Below are 24,145 nucleotides of genomic sequence, written 5' to 3'. Positions count from 1 at the left end.
AAGGAATGCTTCAACATTTGGCTTTAATGAAAAGGAAATCAGGGCAGAATAGTTGTAAACACTACTATATGGTGTTCTGCTTCCAAGTCTGATATGTGTACATACATTAACTTGCAGTTTATGTATGGCAAATTGAGCAGTGAATGGGAAGCAACCTGGTTATGTATTGACAATTATTCTAAATTTCAATTCCGATTCATACATAATATCACCATAGATCATGTTATTCTCCAAAGATAACCAAAAACAAGTTCTTTGGGTCATACTTTATTGCACATCCAACCTCCTAAAATTTAAAGCATTAAAGTATTTATATTTGAAACAAAATATATGAATTTTCTTCTTTAAAGTACAGTATAGAACAAATATTTATGATACAATCACCATATAAAAAGAACATCTATTGAAGGACTGACATCAAATTACCCTGGGGGGGCCAGAAAAATATGTATACTTTATCCATCAGTTTTTCTTTTTTCCTTGCTTTTACATGATTTCATAGATCTACTTAAATATCATTGGCATAAATATGTTATGGTGGTGTTGATGCTGGGGATCCCTTCAGCGTGTTGAGTGCTGCATGGATTCTGAAGTGTAAACGGGACTCCATGGAGTAGTCCTTGTAATTAACCCTGTAACAAAATAATAAATTAGGCTCAGACTTCCTATTACAGCAACACAGTGAGAGTTACAACACTAAACTGTGAGGGCAAGGAGACAGTGCTAGAGGGACATAAGACTTGTTTTAATTGTAACCAACAATATTTATTAATCATTCTAAAATGCACTGTGCACAAATGTACCATCAACTATAGTAATCTGGAATACTTAACTGTTTCTGGAGCCATCAGTGAGGGTCAATATGCATTGGCTTGAATAGAGACTACTGGTCCTTAAGCTTGCAATAAAGACCTCCTTTTTCGGTATAACCAATGAATCAATCTGCCTTACTGTCTAATTCCCTTAGCCCAACTGGGTCCATCCATCGATAACCATCAGCAAGTTCTCAAGATCTAATGAAATGTGCAAATGCTGAAATAACTTTTGCTTCGTTTATACCTGCAAACTGATTCCCAACAACCATTAAAATGTCTTGGGCAGTGTTAGAAATGGAGTCTCTAGTTGGCAGAGGTATGCACCCTGTCCAGGTAGGGACCCACAATCCTACTCTTGGTAAGTTAGTTACACACCAAAGATATACTGTGCTTACCCCTTTTGTAGATTGGCACAGAGCAGTCAGGCTTATCCCCAGAGGCAATATGTAAAGTATTTTGTGCATACACACACACACACTGTAACACAGTGAAAACACCACAAAAGTACTCAAAACTAGTTTAGAAAAATAGCCAATTTTATCCTAATAAAACAAGACTAAATAACAGAAATCCAACATACACATGTCAAGATATGAATTTTTAAAGATTAAATCAAGATTATAACATTTAGAACACAATAGCTCCAATTGGGGCTATCTGGACGCGCTTGACGGAGAATACTCTACAAGTTCAATCCGCCCGAGATGAGGCACGGCCCGGCTATGGAGTCACATAGACCCCAGTACAGTACCCTGGAGATGTCGGGAATCAAAGACAATTCGACGTGCAGGGGAGGTGAGGCATTGAGGAGGCCAGTGCAGCGTCAGTTCCTATGAAGGTCACAGGCATGTCGGCACTCGGGGACAGTGAAGCAGATGAAGTATCAGTTCCTGGAGGTGATGCAGAGTTGTGAAGTTGCTGAAACCTGGGGGTGATGCGGAGTGCAGGGAAGGTGATGGGAGAGTTGCGAGTGTGGTACCTCGGTTCCTTACTGCTGTGCGGCATCGATGTGGGAGCGAAAGTCAATCTGCATGGTACTGATTCCGTGGTGTCGTTGTGAGACTCCTGGTAGTGGAGTTGGAGCAGAGCATCACAGACTTCGTTGACGCAGTATTTGGGACTAACACAGTGGTAGTCCTTCAGGGGCGCTGCAATGATTGAGTTTTTGTTGTATGTTGCGGTTGTTGTGTCGCGGGGGATCATGACTTCGGTGCAGGCAGTGGCACGGCGTCAAGGTTTACAGAAAGACACTGGTTCCGAAGTGAAGCTCAGAGTCAAGTTGTTGTTTTTTTCCTTTTATCACAAAAATCACTTCCAAGGTCACAGGAACTGGATTTGGCATCATTTGGCAGAGTATGGTTCTCAGCAGAGGAGCCCACGTGCTGCAGATAAAGTCGTTGATGGCCTTGAGACTTCCAACAGGAGGCAAGCTAAACTCAAGCCCTTAGAGAAACTTTTGAAAGCAGGATGTAGAGAGCAAAGTCCTCTCACTCCCATGACAGAAGCAGCAGACCAACACAGCAATGCAATTAGCAAAGTGGCAGTCCCTTCTGGCAGCACAACAGCTCCTCTTCCTGGCAGAATGTCCTCAGTCCGGAAGTGTTCTGAGCATGTGGTGTCAGAGGTCCAGTACTTATACCCATTTTAGCACTTGAAGTAAGGAGACTTCAAAGAAAGGTCTTTCCAGTGCACAAACTAGTGTGGCTCCAGGCACACTACAGAGGGGTATGCAGCTCTTTGTATTGGGACAGGCACATCCCTAATCAGGTGCAAGTGTTAGCTCCTCCCACCACTCTAGCTCAGGAAAGCTCAACAGCCTGTTGAAGGGCCATCAGGATATGCAGGGTACACGTAAGCTCCCTTTTTGTTTGACTGCCTAGAGTGAATTCACAAAGCCCACCTGTCATTCAACCCAGACGTGTATTCTAGGGAAAAGTGAACATGACAGATCTTTGGTAGTTGAGGGAGGGAGATGTAAGGGGGGAGATTAGGTGCATAGTTTCACACCGAGGTAGAGAACAAACATGGCATCTTAGTGAATATGTTTATGACAACATAGTGCTTTACAGAGTAAGCACAACAGCAATAGCATGAGGTACATAGTGAGTAGGTAAAAAGAAATAATAATGGTTAAAAAAAAGAGTAAACGAAATACAGTGGATATGTAAACAGAATAGCAGCAAGTACCTGAGTTTCATAAAGTGTAAATAAAAATACATAGCGACAATCAGCGGAAAGGAGGCCCCAGGCCCTGCTCCCACAGCTGTAATGTCCTGTGCCGAGGGAGACAAGTAGGTGGAAGGCACTCCTCCAAGCCACTCCATGAAGGCTCACACACTGTTTTGGCCAAAAGGACAGCCAGAGATGCAGGGAAGGAATTACAGCAGGATGGTGGGCGCCTCCTATTAGGAGTAGTTGGATTTGGGCTACCAAGATGGCAACGGTGGCCCCAGCACCTGCTTCCACAGCTGAAATGCCCAGTGTGGATAGGGGCAAATAGGGGGTAGGCACTCCTCCAAGCCACCCCAGGAAGGCTCACACACCATATTGGCCGAAAGGAGGCCAGACAGGCAGAGAGAGAATCACAGTATGATGCTGGGGGCCTCCTAGTAGGATTAGTCGGATTTGGGTAACTTCGGCGCTAACAGAGCCCCAGTGCCCGCTACTCCAGCTGTAAGGCCCGGTGGAGAGGGGGCAAGTATGGGGTATTCGCTCCTCCAGGCCACCCAGGAAGGCACATGTACCGTTTTGGCCAGAAGGATATCCAGACAGGCAGGGTAAGAATCACAGTAGGGTGTTGGGTGCCTCCCAGTAGTATTAGTCGGATTTGGGCTACTTCGATGAAAACAGAGGCCCCAGCGCTCAGCCTGTCCAGCTAAACTCCGCTGTGTAAATGGAGGGCAAAAGGAGGGTAGGCACTCTTTCTGCCCTCCCCTGGAAGGCACATGAGCAGCAGCAACTCTGCTCCAACATCTTGGGCCCCCAATCCTCATATCCCATCGGGAGTGTGTCCGCACTAGAGCTTGACCTGGCTCTGCTGACTTGGAATTACATCCACATCATCTCCTCCCATGGGCCACTAAAGACAGTAAATGGCTGTCCTCTAGGCCAGGGCCACCAATCCTTATCGTCTGGAGCTAGAGCCAGTGGCCAGACCAGCCTCCACAAGCCCCAGGCACTCTTCCTGCAATCAGGCTACCAGAAAACCAGTGACGATAGGAAACCAGGCTAGGAGCTACATATTTACCAGTTCGCCAGACCCAGTACGTTGGAGGGGAAGTTGAAGCTTTCCCACTGCGGTTGCTCATCAGGGGCTGGCTAATACAGGGATTTCCATAGAAAGTGATCCCAAGCCCAGGAGCCTTTCACAGGCTCGTCCTTCTGGCGGCCATCTTGGTGAAGTGTGATCAGTATATATTCCATGTACATATTCCATGTATGCACTAGGTAACTTCAAGCACAAAATACATTGCACCAAAGGGAAAGAGAGAAATAACCTATCTATTAAAACTGCAGGACAGAGATGTTAGTGTGATGTTAAAGTACCCACAGCCTTACATGGAAACAAATGGCAAGTCACCTTAAAGTACTTTCGTTCTTTCCCTTACAAAGGAACTCAATAATTTGGACAACTATCTTCACATGGTCAATGAATACTTCTCACAATTCTTATTAGGTACAGGTACATTGCTCTTTAGTCTTCACGTAAGACAAATAGTAGTAAATTGTCTGCACTTGGGAGTGATAACTAATATATTTAAGAGAGCTCAAAGTGTGGTGCCCAGTGACCAAAATGGAAATGCCTCTTATCTCTCCCAGAGAAATTGAGAATGCACAAAAACCGGGAACATTAGAGCATCTAAGAACATATCAAATCACTTAGTAGGGCCAAGGAAAACAAGAAGGGAAAACCAAGCAGAAGGCTGTTATCTCCTCGTTAACCTTTTAACTAAAATCTTGCAGGAGATGTGAGGGTGTGACAGTATGAAGCATCAATAAAATATTTATTGTATGCTTACTCTTGTTACTCCTTAATAGCAATACAGAATAAAAGAAGCAAAATCTGATGTTCTAATAGAGTTGGTCGATTCTCCTGGCAACGTATTAAAAATATCAGTACAACAGTACAGTTTAAATGGAAGAACCAACTGGGCTCAATAGTAGACAACTTTAAAATAATTTGGTAATTGTAATAAAGAGTCAAAATTCATTAAAATAAGCAAATTCATAAGGACTTCGGTCAAAAATTACACAGCTTGCATTAAAGCACCAAGCATTTAGGAACATTTTTATCAAGTGGTTATAAGGTCAGAGTTGGAGAGTACCACTACCCTTTAAGGCAGAAAGATGGTTTCACATATCTAACAGCTCAGGTCCTACGGAAAAAAGGTAAAAGTTCAGACTTAAAGTCCATTAGGGGTGAGTCAATTGGCTTAGAGCTAAAGATATAAGGGGAAATTGAAAATTAGAAATGGTTCGGCAAAGAAGGTTTTAGTTCTTCAACTACCGATTGTAGCATTAACAAACAGTGCAAAGTAAAAGATTGATCAGCATTGTATCTGGGTCTTAAGTAGGAAAAATCAGAATGGCGGTTTTTGCCCCTCCTCTGAGGGTTCTTCTTTTATAGAGTCCTCACAGGACTAACATTGGTAGAAAAGAATTACAAAGTTGTGACTTATAGCCGTAGCTAAACTTCTATTACCACAGGAATATTTAAGTGTGAACGTTAAAGATGCAATAAAAATGTCAGGGTGAAGTCATGTACACGAGAAATAAGCAACATTTCACTTGCAAAGAACTATCCATTGTATTAAATCAAGGGAAAGGCCAGCACTAGCAAAAAGCATTTAGAAAAAAGCCTTTAAATGTATTAAATCAAGGGAAAGGCCAGCACTAGCAAAAAGCATTTAGAAAAAGGCCTTTAACCACTTCGCCGCAGCGCGAATTTCGCCGCGGCACGGAGGGAGCTAGGGGTTGAGCGCGGCGCTGCGGTGCTCATGACGGAACCACGCCGTCAGGAGTCACGGGCGGCGTGTGCTCATGACGGCGTGGTTCCGTCATGCCCCCGCCCACTCATTAATTCGCCCGCACAGGCAGGAAATTATTGTCGCATGGGCGGAGCGGCAGCCGCCTGACGGAACCACGCCGTCATGAGCACACACCGTCCGTGACTCATGACGGCATGGTTCCGTAATAAGCACGCAATGGGTTCAGTTAGCATTGCACATTTAAACGAAATGAGCTCTGACTTCACATCAAATATAGTTAAATAAAATCAATTAAATGAATAATGTATATAGAACTTTCACACAATATTATTACATGGAAATGGCTAAAGTTAGAAATACCCTATTACCACAAACCTTTACGATATTTATATAAATTGCAAGTGTATTAAATTTCATTCTACAAAATTTGTTTTTAATACTTCATAAACTATAGCTTCTTTAGAATGAAAGTGCAAAATATCAAGCTTGTACTTCAATGCTACACATTTTTGCACCAACTTTTCTAATTGGTGCAGTTTGGGCAACAAGCATGAAAAGCACTAGGCCACTTCACATAGCATCACAATTGCCATCCGTATATGTTAATAAGCAACATATGCATTACAAATTTATTATCACAACTCATTTAGATGCATTAGTGTTGTCTTATAAATGTGATTTCTCCATCTCACGTTTTAAAGCCCGCTTTTATGATGCTTCTTCTAATCTTGTGCAATTTCAACCTTTGAAGTCTATGTATAAATGTCTTGCGTATTATGATTTTTTAAATTATTTGGGATCAGTGGGAATTGTATTATGATTTATTTGAATCTGCTATGCCCAGTTTCACTGTGGAATGAAGTGTACTATTTTTCTGTACCCTGGTGCATGTTCTCAACAGTAAATATCTCAAATGAATTTAGATCACTGTGTTCTTACCTTTACTTTTTATGCACAGTTACTAATAAAAATGGAATCTATATGAACCTATTTTGAATTTATAACAATGATAGCATTTTTTTTAATCATTCGGGAATGTACTAATAGTTAACTGCAATACCCTTTATTCATAGACTCCTTTAAAAGGGACATTGCAGAATTTAAAACTAATACAAACACATATCTTCTCTTTCAATTTTACTGAAATAAGAAGGAACTGAAATATGTTGATGTTATACACAGAAAAAAATATCCATACTTACTTTGCAGTTTCGATACACTTGATTGCTTTGTCCACATCTCCTTGCTGTTTGTGCAGAAGTCCTAATTCGTACAATGTAAACGGTACCAAGTAATGGTCATATTTTATTTGTTTTCCACTAAAGTGACAGATAAATAAAATGTTTGTAAATGTAATGTCTGGCGTTCAATTATTATATTATCAGAATATTAAGAGGCCCATGGGAGATAAGGCACATACACGGGGCATACGTTACATTATTCGATTAAATACTAAACTAGATTGAAAGAGGCATGCTTTACTATCGAGTGAAGAATCTTAGATTGTAATTAAGAGCAAAGTTCCAGTGTGGAAAGTAAATTCTGCTATTTAGGAAATTGACAAGTTGAAAAGCAGTGGAGTATTTGTTGATCTCATTTAGGCAATGCTATAAGAAGTACAATAATTCATAGTCTTGTAAAACAAACCAGATTAGACATCCAATTTTACTCTTTTGAAGTGAGATGAACATATTTTAGCATTGCAGAAGATACTTATTTTGGAATCCTCAACTAGTAGCATGCCAGGAGGCATGTTTGCAGAGTGGTAGAGAAAGGTGGCATGGCCATTGAAAAGCTCTCAGTATTCCCAGAAGGTAACAGGAGGACTACTTGCCCCCAAGGACCCTCACTAGCCAAATGGACTTCAGCCTCCTATTAGTAGTGTGCCAGGAGGCACATTTGCAGAGTGCAAGTAAGTAAGTAGGTAAGTAGCCTTTATTGTATATGGTTAAATAAAACCATTTACCAAATTAATTTTGAATAACTCAGCTCTGTAAAATCATTCAGTTCACTAAAAGTTCATTAACAAAGTTAATATGGTGTCTAATACAAAAAAGATTTAAAAATTAAGATTTAGGATTTGTGGGGCCCAGAGTTGTGGAGAAAGGGGCGTGGCCTCCGACAACCTCTCAACAATCCTGCTGTCTGGAACTTACTGGAGGTAACAGGAGGGGGCGTTGGCACCCCTCCTGTGACCCCAACTTAGTCTCTCACAGAGGGATTGCTAAAAGGTGTTAGGAGGCCACATCACATTTCTCCACAGATCTACCAAGGCGCCTCTAGGCACACTACTTGTTGGGGGACGAAGACCACTTTACTCCTAAGGGACTTTGGGGCCCAAGAAGCTCTCCTGGTACCTCCTGTTAAGTCCTACACAGCGGGATTCCAGAGAGCTGGTTGGATCCCTTCCTTTCTCAACCACACATTAAGACCCTCTCTGATCACAGAGGATGAAGACATGCAGCAAGTTGAGACCCACAAGCATGAAGGAGAACACATGGTCACATGAGGCGTACGGTTTTAGCAATGGAGAAGTAATGGTGATAACTAGTTCAGATTCAAAGGCATTAATATGGGCCAAGCATGGAAGAGAAACAGACAGAGCAAAAATAAGTGCATACTCAGAGTCATCAGCAAATGTTATTCAACGGGTAGGGGGCAAGAAGCACAACCAATACATTTGTCAGACTATACGGGGAATCAGTTTATTCAAGGACCAATTAGACTAAGTAAACAATCATTTTAAGTGCAGTATTCCTGTGGATAGTGATTGGTTTATGTTATCAGAATAATTTTGCAGTTTGATGCAAGACTGCAAGAACTTCCACAGAAATAATGAAAACTATTGGGAAAACAATAAATAGCTGTAGATTCATGCAAGCCTTAACATAAGTGTATCAAGCTATCTATTTTGGATACTTGTGATCAATATTATAGCAAATCAGATAACTTGTCAAAACGTGCCATCAGTACCCATATGGCATCACGTTTTGGGAGGCACAGGAGTGAACATTTAGCAAATTGCATTAACAATAGTTAAAATATAATTCACTTAGGTTGGATCATTGACAGTCTCAAAAGGTCATTCATGTTCAGCCATTTATTTAAATTCTCCAATACAGTTAATCAATATACAGACTTACATAAAGAGTAAATTATTGTTCTAATTAGAATAAACGGCCAGTCAACATTCACATCTCAGCAGGAAGAATAACACCAGGAAAATTAATAAAAACCGATGACAGCAGTGGTAGTTCATTAGCTGCATACAGAGCTTTGTGGTTTCCAAAGAGTAAAGGTGGCAACGAGATGAGTGACTGGAATGGTGAAGCATTAAAATTAGCATTAAATGGCATTTTTTATGAAATCAGGTTAAGTATTTACAGTTTGCTACAATGATCTAGTGGGAGAGCAAATGCCTTATATCTAAAATTGTTACTTTGTGTATATCAGGGCGCAGCCACGGCTGCCCAATTAAACCATTCACAGTAATCACACAAGGAGGAAGGAAGTGCTGCCAAAGGGTTTCTTATCATAAGTTGTGTTAGAATGAACCAGTAGTTCATGGAGTAAAATATTCCAAAATACTTTGTTCTGTACATTCCGCTTGACACACAAATGTAACCACATATTCTTCTAGTGTGCAATCAATAAATACCTTTGAATAACTTGATTGAAACACAGTTCAGCTTGCAAAAGCCGCCCTAGATGCTTTAAACAGAGTCCTTTGAGTAGCTGCACCAAGCACTGGTCATCAGAATGATACTCTGTTGGGTCTAAAGTACAGAAGAGAGAGCAAAAGATGAATAAGAGATGGAGGTACAGCATCAGCAATCAAAACTCTGTTAAAGCCGATTGATAACATTTTACTCTGTACCTTAGAAAAACTAAAATAAAGGAATGCATTCATTGAAAAATCAACCGGGCACTGTTAGACCTGTCAGTCTTAGGGTGGTCTTGATCTACACCTTTTGCGTGCCTTATCCATTTTTTCAGACCTAGTTTTTGCTGGCCTTAGGACTCTGCACTTTACCACTGCTAACTTGTGCTTAAGTGCCTGTGATCTCCCCTCTAAAGATAGTGAAATTGGCTTAAACACAATTGCCATATTTAATTTACCTACAAGTCCCTAGTAAAGTGGCACTACATGTGCACAAGGGCTGTAAATTAAATGCTACTGGTGGATCTGTAGCACTGGATGGGCCACCCACTTAAGTAGTCCTTTAAACGTGTCTCATGCCTGCCATTGCAGAGGCTGTGTGTGCAGTTATAAACTGCCACTTAACCTGGTAAAATAAACTTTTTGCAAGCCCCAAATCTTTAGTTTTAATACATACAAGTCATCCCTAGGGTAGGCCCTGGACAGTCCAGAAGGCAGGGTACAATGTATTTAAAAAGTAGGACATATACTTTTAAGTTTTATATGTCCAGGAAGTGAAAACCCCAAATTCGTTTTTCACTAGGCCTAACCTTCCCACAGGATAACATTGGAGCTGCGTTGCTACATTTTATAAGTGTAATTTCCAGATGGAAGTGGATATCCAATACATGTTTGGTGTCTGGTATCACAATTTAAAATCCTAACTTATGGTGAAGTCAGGTTTTAAATTGTAATTCTGAAAATGCCACTTTTAGAAAGTTTCCTGCTGAACCATTCAGTGCCTGCCGCCTGTCTCTGATCACATGACTGGAAGTAGCTGATAGTTGGGCTTTGTGTATTCCTCCTAGACAGCTACACATAATAGGAAACTTAGATGTGCCTAGATGGGCATTCCCTGGCAGGATGAGAGGGAGGATCTTGGCACAGCCCAACTTATACCTGAATAGGCTGTGTCCTAACTTCACAGAAAGGGCTGCATATCCAGTGTAGTTATTCTGGAACCAGGACAGGGATTGCAGGATGCCTGAGGACCTCTAGAAGGTGCTCCCCACTTCAGTCACAACTGGGTATAAATATTAGACATCAACACTTCTGGACCTGTGGCTACTCTGCCAGGAAGAACGACTGTTGTGTTGCTGAAGGACTGCTAGACTACTGCCTTGATGTGCTGCTGCTTTCCTGTGCTGAACTGCTGTATGCTGCCCTTCTGCTTAGGTGTGAGGGAGTGGATCTGCATTTCTTGGACCCAGAGTGACTCCAAGGGCTAGTTGTCTGGCCTCCTGATCTGAAGCCTCAGTGACATAACAGGTTTCCAACAAGCGTGCACCTGCATCCAGACCCTGTTATCAGTAAGTCTACCCTTTTAAGTGGTGCCATCCCAGTCCTGGACACTTGAAAGTGGGCTTAAGGTGATTACGAGCCTCTGTGGATCCAGCAGAACTGACACATAATATTCAGTAAAAATGTTACACACAACTATGCAGACCAACTGTTCTGACTTTATTCTTGTTATGGTCTGGAATGGCCTACATATCTGATAGGCTTCATAAGGCTAACAGGAGGACCATCGCTGTAGCCACACTTTCGCCAAAGGACTGCATCCAGGTATAAGCCTACCAGGCTTCCTATAATTCTGCTTCTAGATGGGACTGTCCCCCCTGTTAACCTTATGGCGCCTAACAGATATGTTGGCCATTCGAGACCATAACAAGGAAGGAATCCTAACAATTTGTCTGTGTAGTTGCATGCATTTTTTTAACACAATTTTATGTATGAACGCATTTAAGAATGTTTAAAATAAGCAACCTTAACATATAGGGATTATCATACTGATTGGCATTTAAACGGCTGAAATATGTTGACCTCCGTTATATAGGTCCAATACACCCCTATAGCATTGCATTGGTTTTAACCTTGCTTAAGGACCTTCTGATTAGAAGATATTAGGCACTGGCAGCCAATTTTAACTTGCACTGTATCCCTAAGCAGTACCACGTTGAGACGCCCACCCACACTAGGTGAGTAGAATGTGGGTCCGATAATGAAGCAGGCCACAGGTGGTACCTGTGGGTGAGGACCCAACATAATATCCTAAGAATATACTGATCCCACCAATATACCTGGGTGTTTATCTCGCACCCTGAAGAGATATACTATGGGCCAAGCAATTATCTCGAGGAGCAAAATGGGATTTAAAAAGATAGGTCAATCTTCTCTAGTGGGATTACTTAAGACAATTCAGGCGGCTGAGGGGTCTCACCTAAGTACCTACTTCTCTCTCCTCAATAGTGTTGGTTCGAGATGAGTTTTGGCCAAGAAAACGCAAAGTATTTACCAGTCACTACTGCACTACAAAGGTGTTTATGGAAGTTGGGTGCCGTAAGGAAGACTAATGTTATCTGGATGAGCAGGACATTCTAACCTCTCCATGTCAGTCAGCATAGAGATGCACTACTCTGAATCACATCATCAAGAGAAGAGGATGGTGGCTGCACAGTGACTGCCTGAAAAGTGGCTTTGCATCTTGAGATGATGAACTGGATATTGCACTTGCATTATTCCTGCAAGAGGAGTTGCACCTCATCTTACACAGACTTTATATCCTTATTAAGAATACAATTAATATTGAGGTATTGCTTTGAATGAGTTTATGTTTGTTGGTTGTATAACTCATATTACAGTTATCAACCAGTTATGTTGAACTTAATCAGATTCACAAAATGTTATCTCAATCAGGAAGGTAACTCTCCTTTACAAAGCAATGCATCATAGCACAGAATGTTTGCAATTATATAAACTTTAAATCTCTCCCACCTCATTTCATCAGGCAGCATTCCAGCAAAGACCATTGAAAATACAGAGACTCTCAGTAGGTATATCGTATACAATATCAGAAGTTAAATACAGAAGTCAGTATCTTAAAAATACTACAAATCTTTCCTTGTTCTTAAGTATCAATGCCCTGCAGTGAAGCTCAAACTCAGCTATGCTACGAGGCAGTGTAGTGATATTTAGTGCCTTTGTTTCTCTGGTGTCCCTTTCTCCTTCCTGAGGTATACTTTTAACCTACATGTTATTAATGCTGGTTGAGTGTTCAGAGACGTGTGGAAGCACACACCTCTCCAGATGGATCTGGATTATGGGGTAAGGGGATCTTGACAACTGTTCCTCTATCTATTTTAATAATGTAATCACCCTCAACTTGGTTCATGTGTACAGTGCACACTCACAGACTCCAACTAATTTGTTCATTCAGCTGTTTTTGAGGACGAACTACAGGCATTCCTGTACGGGCCTTGGTTATCCTTGATGTTTTAATGGGAGTCAACCCAAGTTCAACCTGAAGTTTTTAGAGTTGTACTGGGTCTACTTGAACTTTCACTTAAAACACATACCTTTCCTTTTTTTTTAAATACATGCAGTTATGCTTTACTAGTGAGTCTACAGTATCACTGAGACATCCATGCTTTAGACAATAGTCATGGTGCAGTTTGAGTTCAATCTTCTGTGCTACTGCAGTGGGGTTCAGTGCATTCAGCATGGCGCAGAGTGAATACTGTCCAAAACACTGTCAGCGATGTAATGTACAGAGTGAATGCTGTGCACTACACTGCAAATAATGTTGGGTAAAGCGTGGAACAGCGGAGTGAATTATGTTCATAGTGGGGTGCAGTATGGCTGCAATGGAATTTAGTGTGGGTGCCAGAAAGTTCTGTGCAAGAAACCTTCATGCAAAGGGATGCAGTTTGTTTTGTTGGGTGCAATAGGGCTCTACATGTGCAGCTGCAGCACAAAGCCTTGTCAGAGTAATGCAAATTGCTCTACTTAGGAATGCAAGAGCAAGACGTCGAGGCTCTGACTATCTTGGCAGATATCAGACATTGGGATCAATTCTCTCAAATGAATACCATGGTTCATATTCCTTTTGAAATAAATATACATGGTCTGCCAAATACTGTACCTACAGTACCACTGCTTATGTAGCTAATCAAGTAATACCTTATAACAACACAAAATGACCCCCAAGTATTCTGGGAACCACTCTAGTAGTGATCTCAAGACATACGTAAACCCACCCTGGTGGCAGAGCCTTTAAAAAGACACTCTAAGTTGCCAATGGGACTTTATAACATCACTTGCAAGAGTTAATCAACACTTGCTTCAAATACGCTTACAACTCTACACCCTGGGGTTGTCCTGGATGATTATATGCAAAGTGGTGTATGCATCGTGATGCGAATACATCCCCTAAAGGAGGCACAACATTGGAGTTCAAAACAATGAATCAGTAAAGGTTTGTATCCACTAGAAAGTGTTTAATCACATTTGTCAAAGTTCAATCCATCGATATTTTTTTTGTCATATCAGGAATGTCAACATTGCAGAGATAGAGTGACGGTGATGCGGGGGGAACGCCTCCGATGCATTTCGGGCGGGTGGCCCTTTGTCAAGGAGCGCTAGAGAGAAGACAAACTGCCGTAAGGATGGGAGAGTAAAACGGGATTGTGGGTATTGAAAGTTAAGGTGCCGATCAATGGTGAGGGCCAAAGTGAGATCTAGGGTGGTGAAGCGCGTGACGAGGGTAGCTGGCGGTGAGGGAATGGGGTCGCAAAGTCATCAGCACGTGCGGTGCCGGTGTGCACTTACTTCTTAGCGCATGTAGTGAGGCTCACTACTTCAGGAAAGCTGGACGCCTAAGTTGCATGGCTGCGTGGGATCGTTAAATGAGAATGGAAAGGGTGGAAATCGAGAATGGACAAGGGGGGAGGGTGTAGAAATCGATGACGGGTTAGGGAGGGAACTATGGCGGCCATATTGGAAGGGTGTACAATGTTATGGAGGCAAATGGGAACAATGCAAAAAAGAAATGGTTGGTCAACATAAGCAACAAGAATTAAAGACAACAAGAATTAAAGATAACAACTGAATTCGATACGATCATTGAGACCATGAGGTTTAAGAGTCTGAAGACGATAAATCCATTCCAGTTCTCTTTGAAGAAGGAATTTGTTCATGTTGATGCCTTCTTTTTTGGAAGCGGTCTCGAGGATGATAAATTGAAGTTGGGCAATAGTGTGTCTTGCTTCAGCAAAATGTATGGCTACGTTGGACTTGTCATATTTCAACCGTATGTTTGACTTGTGTTCGTTCAAACGTGTTTTCATCTTGCGTTCGGTCTTGCCGACGTATAATTTGCCGCAGGGACATTTCAAAGCATAAATGAGATTGGAAGTATCACATGAGGCATTAACTGAAAGTTTGATGGGATAGCCTTTCATTGGGTGTCTGATGATGTTGCCCTTGATGATGTTATGGCAGTGACTGCAATTGAGACATGGTTGGGTGCCTTTGTATTGGATCGGATGAGTGGAGGGTGTAGAAAGAATTTCTTGGATGTTCTTACTCCTGGAGTAAGCAAACAGTGGTGGTTGTTGAAAAATATCCCGAAAGTCTGGGTCCATTTGAAGAATAGGCCAATGTTTAAGGATGATTTTCTTATACATAGCGCTTGAGGTGGAGAATTTGGAAACAAGAACAATGCGTTGTGCATCTTCTTTAGGTTTCTTGGTAAGGCTTTCATGTCTGGAAATTTTAGCCACTCTGGTTTGTGCCTCTGTGAGGATGGTTTCTGGGTAACCTCGTTGGAGGAAACGTTCATGCATTTCTTTCATGCGAATGTCTGTGGTGTTTTCATCTGAGACAATGCGTTTGACACGCAACATTTGTGAAAATGGCATGTGTTTTTTGAGGGATCCCTGGTGGAAGCTCGAAAAATGGAGGGTGTTATTGCGGTCGGTGGGTTTCCTATAAAGATCAGTGCTGAATCCATTGGGATTGATGGTCATATTCACATCAAGGAATGAGATTTGTGTGTCACTGATTTCCCACGTAAGTTGAATTCTTTCATCTTTCTTGTTCAGTTCCAATAAGGCATCATTGAGTGTCTTTTTGGTATTATTCCATACGAAGAAAAGGTCATCAATGTATCGAACGTACATTTTCATGTTGTCTTGAAAGGTTTGATTGGAGTAGATGTATGATTGTTCGAAATTGTCCATGTAAATATTAGCATATGTGGGCGCGGCACAGTTTCCCATTGCCATCCCGGATAACTGTAAGTACCATTTGCGATCATTTTCAAAATAGCTGTGGTATAGGGTGTAGGTCATAAGTTCCAAAATGAATGATTGTAACGGTGGATCAATGGTGCTGTTCAGAAGAGCTGCTTCAATCGCCTCGATGCCCCCTGAGTGGGGTATAGACGTGTATAAAGAGTTAACATCTGCGGTGCAGAGGATGTATGACTCGTGATCTTGAATTTGAATGGTTGAAAGTTTGAGTAGAAAATCAGTCGTGTCTTTGATGTGGCTTTTAGACTTGGTGACAAGCGGTTGAAGGTACTTGTCTATAAATTTGCCGGTGGGTTCGTGGATAGAACCTCTGGTTGAAACGATCGGTCTGAACGGTGGGTTGTAGAGGTTTTTATGAATCTTGGGACTCATATGAATGGTCGGACTTCTGGGAAACTCAAGTAGAAGAAAGTTCTTGGTTCGATCTTCGATGATTCCGTTCCGATGTGCTCTGACTACAATGTTTTGTAGGGTATTGAAAAATTCCCGTGTTGGATTGTTATCCAATTGCATATAAATGGAGCTGTCTTGTATATGTTCTTGAAGTCGTTGGATATACATGGAAGAATCTAGGATGACTAGGGCGCCGCCCTTGTCTGCTTTGATGCATTTGATTTCTGTATTGTTAGCAAGAGATTTGAGGGTGTCACGGTCTTTTTTGGTAAGATTCTGTTGCTTGACATTTTTAGTGAAGTTTAGTTTGGATAGATCGTTGCGAACAAGGTTCTCAAATAAATCAATGCTTTTATGACTGCAGGGTGCTTGAAAAGTACTGGTTGGTCGTAAACCTAGTAGTTCGTCTGTCTTGGGTTTGGGAGCTGGTGGTAAGACATTGTCAAAAAAATGACGGAGTTTGAGTTTCCTGGTGAATTTAAACGTGCTAACCTCTAGTTCCAAAAGGTTGGTGGAAGTCACAGGGATGAATGAAGTGCCCTTCTCAAGAAGATTGATCTGATGTTGAGGGATGGTGGTTTTGGAAATGTTGATTACGAGACGTTCTTTTTGTTCTTGACTGTACTGCGTGTGTTGGGAGGGTTGATTTCTTTGTCTTTTTCTTTTGCTCTGGCTCCTCCTGGGTCTTCGGTTGGTGTTGGGCCTGATTCTAAAAAAGGAACCGCAGTTGTTGTGGCGGTAGAAGTGTTAGCTTGTTGGTCATTAGGTGGTGTGGTTGTTGGTTTGCGGGTAGGTCGGGATGACGAGTCGCTCCCTGAGGATGAAGTATCGGTTTGAGGATTGGGAGGTCTGTTGCGACGCCGTTGGGCGTAGATGTCAGCCCAAGTGTATACCTCGTCAAGTTTATAGTCGAGAGTATCTCTGCGAAATTTTCTTAATTTGCGTTCATGGATTTCCTTACGATGTTTTTCAAGGATATTCTCAGTGTCTTCCAGGGTTTTGGTGAGTTCTTCAGGGGTAAGCATGTTTTTTAACTCATCGTCAACCTCTTTGATTTCGTGTTCTAGATCTTTCAGTATGCCAGAAAGTTCCTCTACGATTAATAGAATCAGGTCTAAGCTACATTTGTTGAGGATGCCGTCCCATTTATCTTTGAATGATTTTGAATTTTTGCATAGAGATGGTCTTAAAGAAATCCGTAGGCCACGTGGGATCCTGAGGGCCCGATGGTATTTTAACAACGTGCTCGCGTGGAGCTTCTGGTTAATGTGTCTTTTGGATAAATAAAGTAGTTGTTTAATGCATTGTTCTTTATTGCATGCAGTGGAAGTGGTGGGGATGTCTTCCTCTATCAGTGAATAGATTCGGTTGCGTTCATCATCATCATATGCCAGAGTGTGTGCTCTGGCTGGAGTACTCTTGCTGATCTCGGTGAATTGCATTTTAAAGCGTGCACCCGCCTAGTGGCGGAAAGGGAATCACAAAGAAGTAGAATAAGGAGGGGCACAGCGGTTTGTAAAAGTACGTTGTAGGAAGGTATAATGGTTCGTGTGCTCTCGAGGGTCGTGGTTCCGTCAGACCGCGATAATTATATGCAAAGTGGTGTATGCATCGTGATGCGAATACATCCCCTAAAGGAGGCACAACGTTGGAGTTCAAAACAATGAATCAGTAAAGGTTTGTATCCACTAGAAAGTGTTTAATCACATTTGTCAAAGTTCAATCCATCGATATTTTTTTTGTCATATCAGGAATGTCAACATTGCAGAGATAGAGTGACGGTGATGCGGGGGGAACGCCTCCGATGCATTTCGGGCGGGTGGCACTTTGTCATGGAGCGCTAGAGAGAAGACAAGCTGCCGTAAGGATGGGAGAGTAAAACGGGATTGTGGGTATTGAAAGTTAAGGTGCCGATCAATGGTGAGGGCCAAAGTGAGATCTAGGGTGGTGAAGGAAGTGATGGGTACCGGGGTAGCGTCAGCGCGTGACGAGGGTAGCTGGCGGTGAGGGAATGGGGTCGCAAAGTCATCAGCACGTGCGGTGCCGGTGTGCACTTACTTCTTAGCGCATGTAGTGAGGCTCACTACTTCAGGAAAGCTGGACGCCTAAGTTGCATGGCTGCGTGGGATCGTTAAATGAGAATGGAAAGGGTGGAAATCGAGAATGGACAAGGGGGGAGGGTGTAGAAATCGATGACGGGTTAGGGAGGGAACTATGGCGGCCATATTGGAAGGGTGTACAATGTTATGGAGGCAAATGGGAACAATGCAAAAAAGAAATGGTTGGTCAACATAAGCAACAAGAATTAAAGACAACAAGAATTAAAGATAACAACTGAATTCGATACGATCATTGAGACCATGAGGTTTAAGAGTCTGAAGACGATAAATCCATTCCAGTTCTCTTTGAAGAAGGAATTTGTTCATGTTGATGCCTTCTTTTTTGGAAGCGGTCTCGAGGATGATAAATTGAAGTTGGGCAATAGTGTGTCTTGCTTCAGCAAAATGTATGGCTACGTTGGACTTGTCATATTTCAACCGTATGTTTGACTTGTGTTCGTTCAAACGTGTTTTCATCTTGCGTTCGGTCTTGCCGACGTATAATTTGCCGCAGGGACATTTCAAAGCATAAATGAGATTGGAAGTATCACATGAGGCATTAACTGAAAGTTTGATGGGATAGCCTTTCATTGGGTGTCTGATGATGTTGCCCTTGATGATATTATGGCAGTGACTGCAATTGAGACATGGTTGGGTGCCTTTGTATTGGATCGGATGAGTGGAGGGTGTAGAAAGAATTTTTTGGATGTTCTTACTCCTGGAGTAAGCAAACAGTGGTGGTTGTTGAAAAATATCCCGAAAGTCTGGGTCCATTTGAAGAATAGGCCAATGTTTAAGGATGATTTTCTTATACATAGCGCTTGAGGTGGAGAATTTGGAAACAAGAACAATGCGTTGTGCATCTTCTTTAGGTTTCTTGGTAAGGCTTTCATGTCTGGAAATTTTAGCCACTCTGGTTTGTGCCTCTGTGAGTATGGTTTCTGGGTAACCTCGTTGGAGGAAACGTTCATGCATTTCTTTCATGCGAATGTCTGTGGTGTTTTCATCTGAGACAATGCGTTTGACACGCAACATTTGTGAAAATGGCATGTGTTTTTTGAGGGATCCCTGGTGGAAGCTCGAAAAATGGAGGGTGTTATTGCGGTCGGTGGGTTTCCTATAAAGATCAGTGCTGAATCCATTGGGATTGATGGTCACATTCACATCAAGGAATGAGATTTGTGTGTCACTGATTTCCCACGTAAGTTGAATTCTTTCATCTTTCTTGTTCAGTTCCAATAAGGCATCATTGAGTGTCTTTTTGGTATTATTCCATACGAAGAAAAGGTCATCAATGTATCGAACGTACATTTTCATGTTGTCTTGAAAGGTTTGATTGGAGTAGATGTATGATGACGTGGCCTACGGATTTCTTTAAGACCATCTCTATGCAAAAATTCAAAATCATTCAAAGATAAATTGGACGGCATCCTCAACAAATGTAGCTTAGACCTGATTCTATTAATCGTAGAGGAACTTTCTGGCATACTGAAAGATCTAGAACACGAAATCAAAGAGGTTGACGATGAGTTAAAAAACATGCTTACCCCTGAAGAACTCACCAAAACCCTGGAAGACACTGAGAATATCCTTGAAAAACATCGTAAGGAAATCCATGAACGCAAATTAAGAAAATTTCGCAGAGATACTCTCGACTATAAACTTGACGAGGTATACACTTGGGCTGACATCTACGCCCAACGGCGTCGCAACAGACCTCCCAATCCTCAAACCGATACTTCATCCTCAGGGAGCGACTCGTCATCCGGACCTACCCGCAAACCAACAACCACACCACCTAATGACCAACAAGCTAACACTTCTACCGCCACAACAACTGCGGTTCCTTTTTTAGAATCAGGCCCAACACCAACCGAAGACCCAGGAGAAGCCAGAGCAAAAGAAAAAGACAAAGAAATCAACCCTCCCAACACACGCAGTACAGTCAAGAACAAAAAGAACGTCTCGTAATCAACATTTCCAAAACCACCATCCCTCAACATCAGATCAATCTTCTTGAGAAGGGCACTTCATTCATCCCTGTGACTTCCACCAACCTTTTGGAACTAGAGGTTAGCACGTTTAAATTCACCAGGAAACTCAAACTCCGTCATTTTTTTGACAATGTCTTACCACCAGCTCCCAAACCCAAGACAGACGAACTACTAGGTTTACGACCAACCAGTACTTTTCAAGCACCCTGCAGTCATAAAAGCATTGATTTATTTGAGAACCTTGTTCGCAACGATCTATCCAAACTAAACTTCACTAAAAATGTCAAGCAACAGAATCTTACCAAAAAAGACCGTGACACCCTCAAATCTCTTGCTAACAATACAGAAATCAAATGCATCAAAGCAGACAAGGGCGGCGCCCTAGTTATCCTAGATTCTTCCATGTATATCCAACGACTTCAAGAACATATACAAGACAGCTCCATTTATATGCAATTGGATAACAATCCAACACGGGAATTTTTCAATACCCTACAAAACATTGTAGTCAGAGCACATCGGAACGGAATCATCGAAGATCGAACCAAGAACTTTCTTCTACTTGAGTTTCCCAGAAGTCCGACCATTCATATGAGTCCCAAGATTCATAAAAACCTCTACAACCCACCGTTCAGACCGATCGTTTCAACCAGAGGTTCTATCCACGAACCCACCGGCAAATTTATAGACAAGTACCTTCAACCGCTTGTCACCAAGTCTAAAAGCCACATCAAAGACACAACTGATTTTCTACTCAAACTTTCAACCATTCAAATTCAAGATCACGAGTCATACATCCTCTGCACCGCAGATGTTAACTCTTTATACACGTCTATACCCCACTCAGGGGGCATCGAGGCGATTGAAGCAGCTCTTCTGAACAGCACCATTGATCCACCGTTACAATCATTCATTTTGGAACTTATGACCTACACCCTATACCACAGCTATTTTGAAAATGATCGCAAATGGTACTTACAGTTATCCGGGATGGCAATGGGAAACTGTGCCGCGCCCACATATGCTAATATTTACATGGACAATTTCGAACAATCATACATCTACTCCAATCAAACCTTTCAAGACAACATGAAAATGTACGTTCGATACATTGATGACCTTTTCTTCGTATGGAATAATACCAAAAAGACACTCAATGATGCCTTATTGGAACTGAACAAGAAAGATGAAAGAATTCAACTTACGTGGGAAATCAGTGACACACAAATCTCATTCCTTGATGTGAATGTGACCATCAATCCCAATGGATTCAGCACTGATCTTTATAGGAAACCCACCGACCGCAATAACACCCTCCATTTTTCGAGCTTCCACCAGGGATCCCTCAAAAAACACATGCCATTTTCACAAATGTTGCGTGTCAAACGCATTGTCTCAGATGAAAACACCACAGACATTCGCATGAAAGAAATGCATGAACGTTTCCTCCAACGAGGTTACCCAGAAACCATCCTCACAGAGGCACAAACCAGAGTGGCTAAAATTTCCAGACACGAAAGCCTTACCAAGAAACCTAAAGAAGATGCACAACGCATTGTTCTTGTTTCCAAATTCTCCACCTCAAGTGCTATGTATAAGAAAATCATCCTTAAACATTGGCCTATTCTTCAAATGGACCCAGACTTTCGGGATATTTTTCAACAACCACCACTGTTTGCTTACTCCAGGAGTAAGAACATCCAAGAAATTCTTTCTACACCCTCCACTCATCCGATCCAATACAAAGGCACCCAACCATGTCTCAATTGCAGTCACTGCCATAACATCATCAAGGGCAACATCATCAGACACCCAATGAAAGGCTATCCCATCAAACTTTCAGTTAATGCCTCATGTGATACTTCCAATCTCATTTATGCTTTGAAATGTCCCTGCGGCAAATTATACGTCGGCAAGACCGAACGCAAGATGAAAACACGTTTGAACGAACACAAGTCAAACATACGTTGAAATATGACAAGTCCAACGTAGCCATACATTTTGCTGAAGGAAGACACACTATTGCCCAACTTCAATTTATCATCCTCGAGACCGCTTCCAAAAAAGAAGGCATCAACATGAACAAATTCCTTCTCCAAAGAGAACTGGAATGGATTTATCGTCTTCAGACTCTTAAACCTCATGGTCTCAATGATCGTATCGAATTCAGTTGTTATCTTTAATTCTTGTTGTCTTTAATTCTTGTTGCTTATGTTGACCAACCATTTCTTTTTTGCATTGTTCCCATTTGCCTCCATAACATTGTACACCCTTCCAATATGGCCGCCATAGTTCCCTCCCTAACCCGTCATCGATTTCTACACCCTCCCCCCTTGTCCATTCTCGATTTCCACCCTTTCCATTCTCATTTAACGATCCCACGCAGCCATGCAACTTAGGCGTCCAGCTTTCCTGAAGTAGTGAGCCTCACTACATGCGCTAAGAAGTAAGTGCACACCGGCACCGCACGTGCTGATGACTTTGCGACCCCATTCCCTCACCGCCAGCTACCCTCGTCACGCGCTGACGCTACCCCAGTACCCATCACTTCCTTCACCACCCTAGATCTCACTTTGGCCCTCACCATTGATCGGCACCTTAACTTTCAATACCCACAATCCCGTTTTACTCTCCCATCCTTACGGCAGTTTGTCTTCTCTCTAGCGCTCCTTGACAAAGGGCCACCCGCCCGAAATGCATCGGAGGCGTTACCCCCGCATCACCGTCACTCTATCTCTGCAATGTTGACATTCCTGATATGACAAAAAAAATATCGATGGATTGAACTTTGACAAATGTGATTAAACACTTTCTAGTGGATACAAACCTTTACTGATTCATTGTTTTGAACTCCAACGTTGTGCCTCCTTTAGGGGATGTATTCGCATCACGATGCATACACCACTTTGCATATAATTATCGCGGTCTGACGGAACCACGACCCTCGAGAGCACACGAACCATTATACCTTCCTACAACGTACTTTTACAAACCGCTGTGCCCCTCCTTATTCTACTTCTTTGTTGTCCTGGATGAGCCAACATAACACACCCAACTGGTGCCAAACTGAGATGCACCCCCCCCCCTTAGGTGATGAAATGTAAACTCTGTTACTTACATGCGTGTCACGATCGCGACGTAAACAAACTATGTTTCCCGGCATGCCCTGGGCCGGAACTACAATTCCCGCGATCCTTCGCGGCGCGCCGCGTTCTCACGAGAAAACATTTAAGGAGGACGGCGGCTGGGGATCGGTGTCGGGAATTCCTTTCAGAGAACATGTTGTCAGTAATTGAAGACTCGGATTGCCTGGTGCGGTAAGGGTGCTTTGCACCACAGCGCTTCACAGCGGGATCGCTGTTTTCAGGGTGTCAAAGTACTTTGGGCTCCGCGGTAACGGCTGTTACCGTGGTACTGGTTTTGTGACCTGTAAATATCAGAATTTGGCTCGGTTGGCATTTTCGGCCAACGGTGTATACACTGCTATGTACTAGCAGCGTTTAGGACGCTCATAAACTATTGAGGTTGTTCTTTCTGTAACTTTGGATACAGCCCCCATACCCATCTAAGAGGCATTATTTGGGTGCTAAGAATTGCCAAGAGTTCCAGGGGTATTCTTTGGCTTGATTTCTTCTGAACTGGATTTATCATCTAGAAATGGCAGCGTGTATTGCAATATACAAAGGTGTTAACTGTTCTATGTACCTCTTCTATTTAACAGGGGTTCTGGAGGTGTATGGTTTACACTCTTCCCCTGTGATGCTTAGTAGAGGGATACTTAGGTAGGTTCCTATACATGTGAATCAGGATATAGATATATTACACTGTATGGTATGGACAATTAT

General features: G+C 42.3%; 1 protein-coding gene across 2 annotated transcripts in view; it reads right to left on the bottom strand.

Moving 5' to 3' along the window:
* Positions 1-254: 254 nt before the first annotated feature.
* Positions 255-24,145, bottom strand: part of LOC147662885 (tetratricopeptide repeat protein 39B-like) — a 308,732-nt gene continuing 284,841 nt past the window's right edge. For both annotated transcript variants that reach the window (XM_086950822.1, XM_086950823.1), the window contains 3 exons: positions 9,462-9,579; positions 7,006-7,122; positions 255-632 (listed from right to left, as the gene is read on the bottom strand). In XM_086950822.1, the coding sequence (XP_086806948.1) occupies positions 533-632; positions 7,006-7,122; positions 9,462-9,579 (335 nt within the window). In that variant the 3' untranslated portion in view covers positions 255-532. The remainder of the gene's footprint in view (positions 633-7,005; positions 7,123-9,461; positions 9,580-24,145) is intronic.

This window comes from Lissotriton vulgaris, unplaced genomic scaffold, assembly GCF_964263255.1.
Source record: "Lissotriton vulgaris unplaced genomic scaffold, aLisVul1.2 SCAFFOLD_779, whole genome shotgun sequence".
Lineage (NCBI taxonomy): Eukaryota > Metazoa > Chordata > Amphibia > Caudata > Salamandridae > Lissotriton > Lissotriton vulgaris.
Note: the sequence above shows the minus strand (reverse complement) of the source record. Positions and strands in the feature narration are given on the sequence as shown.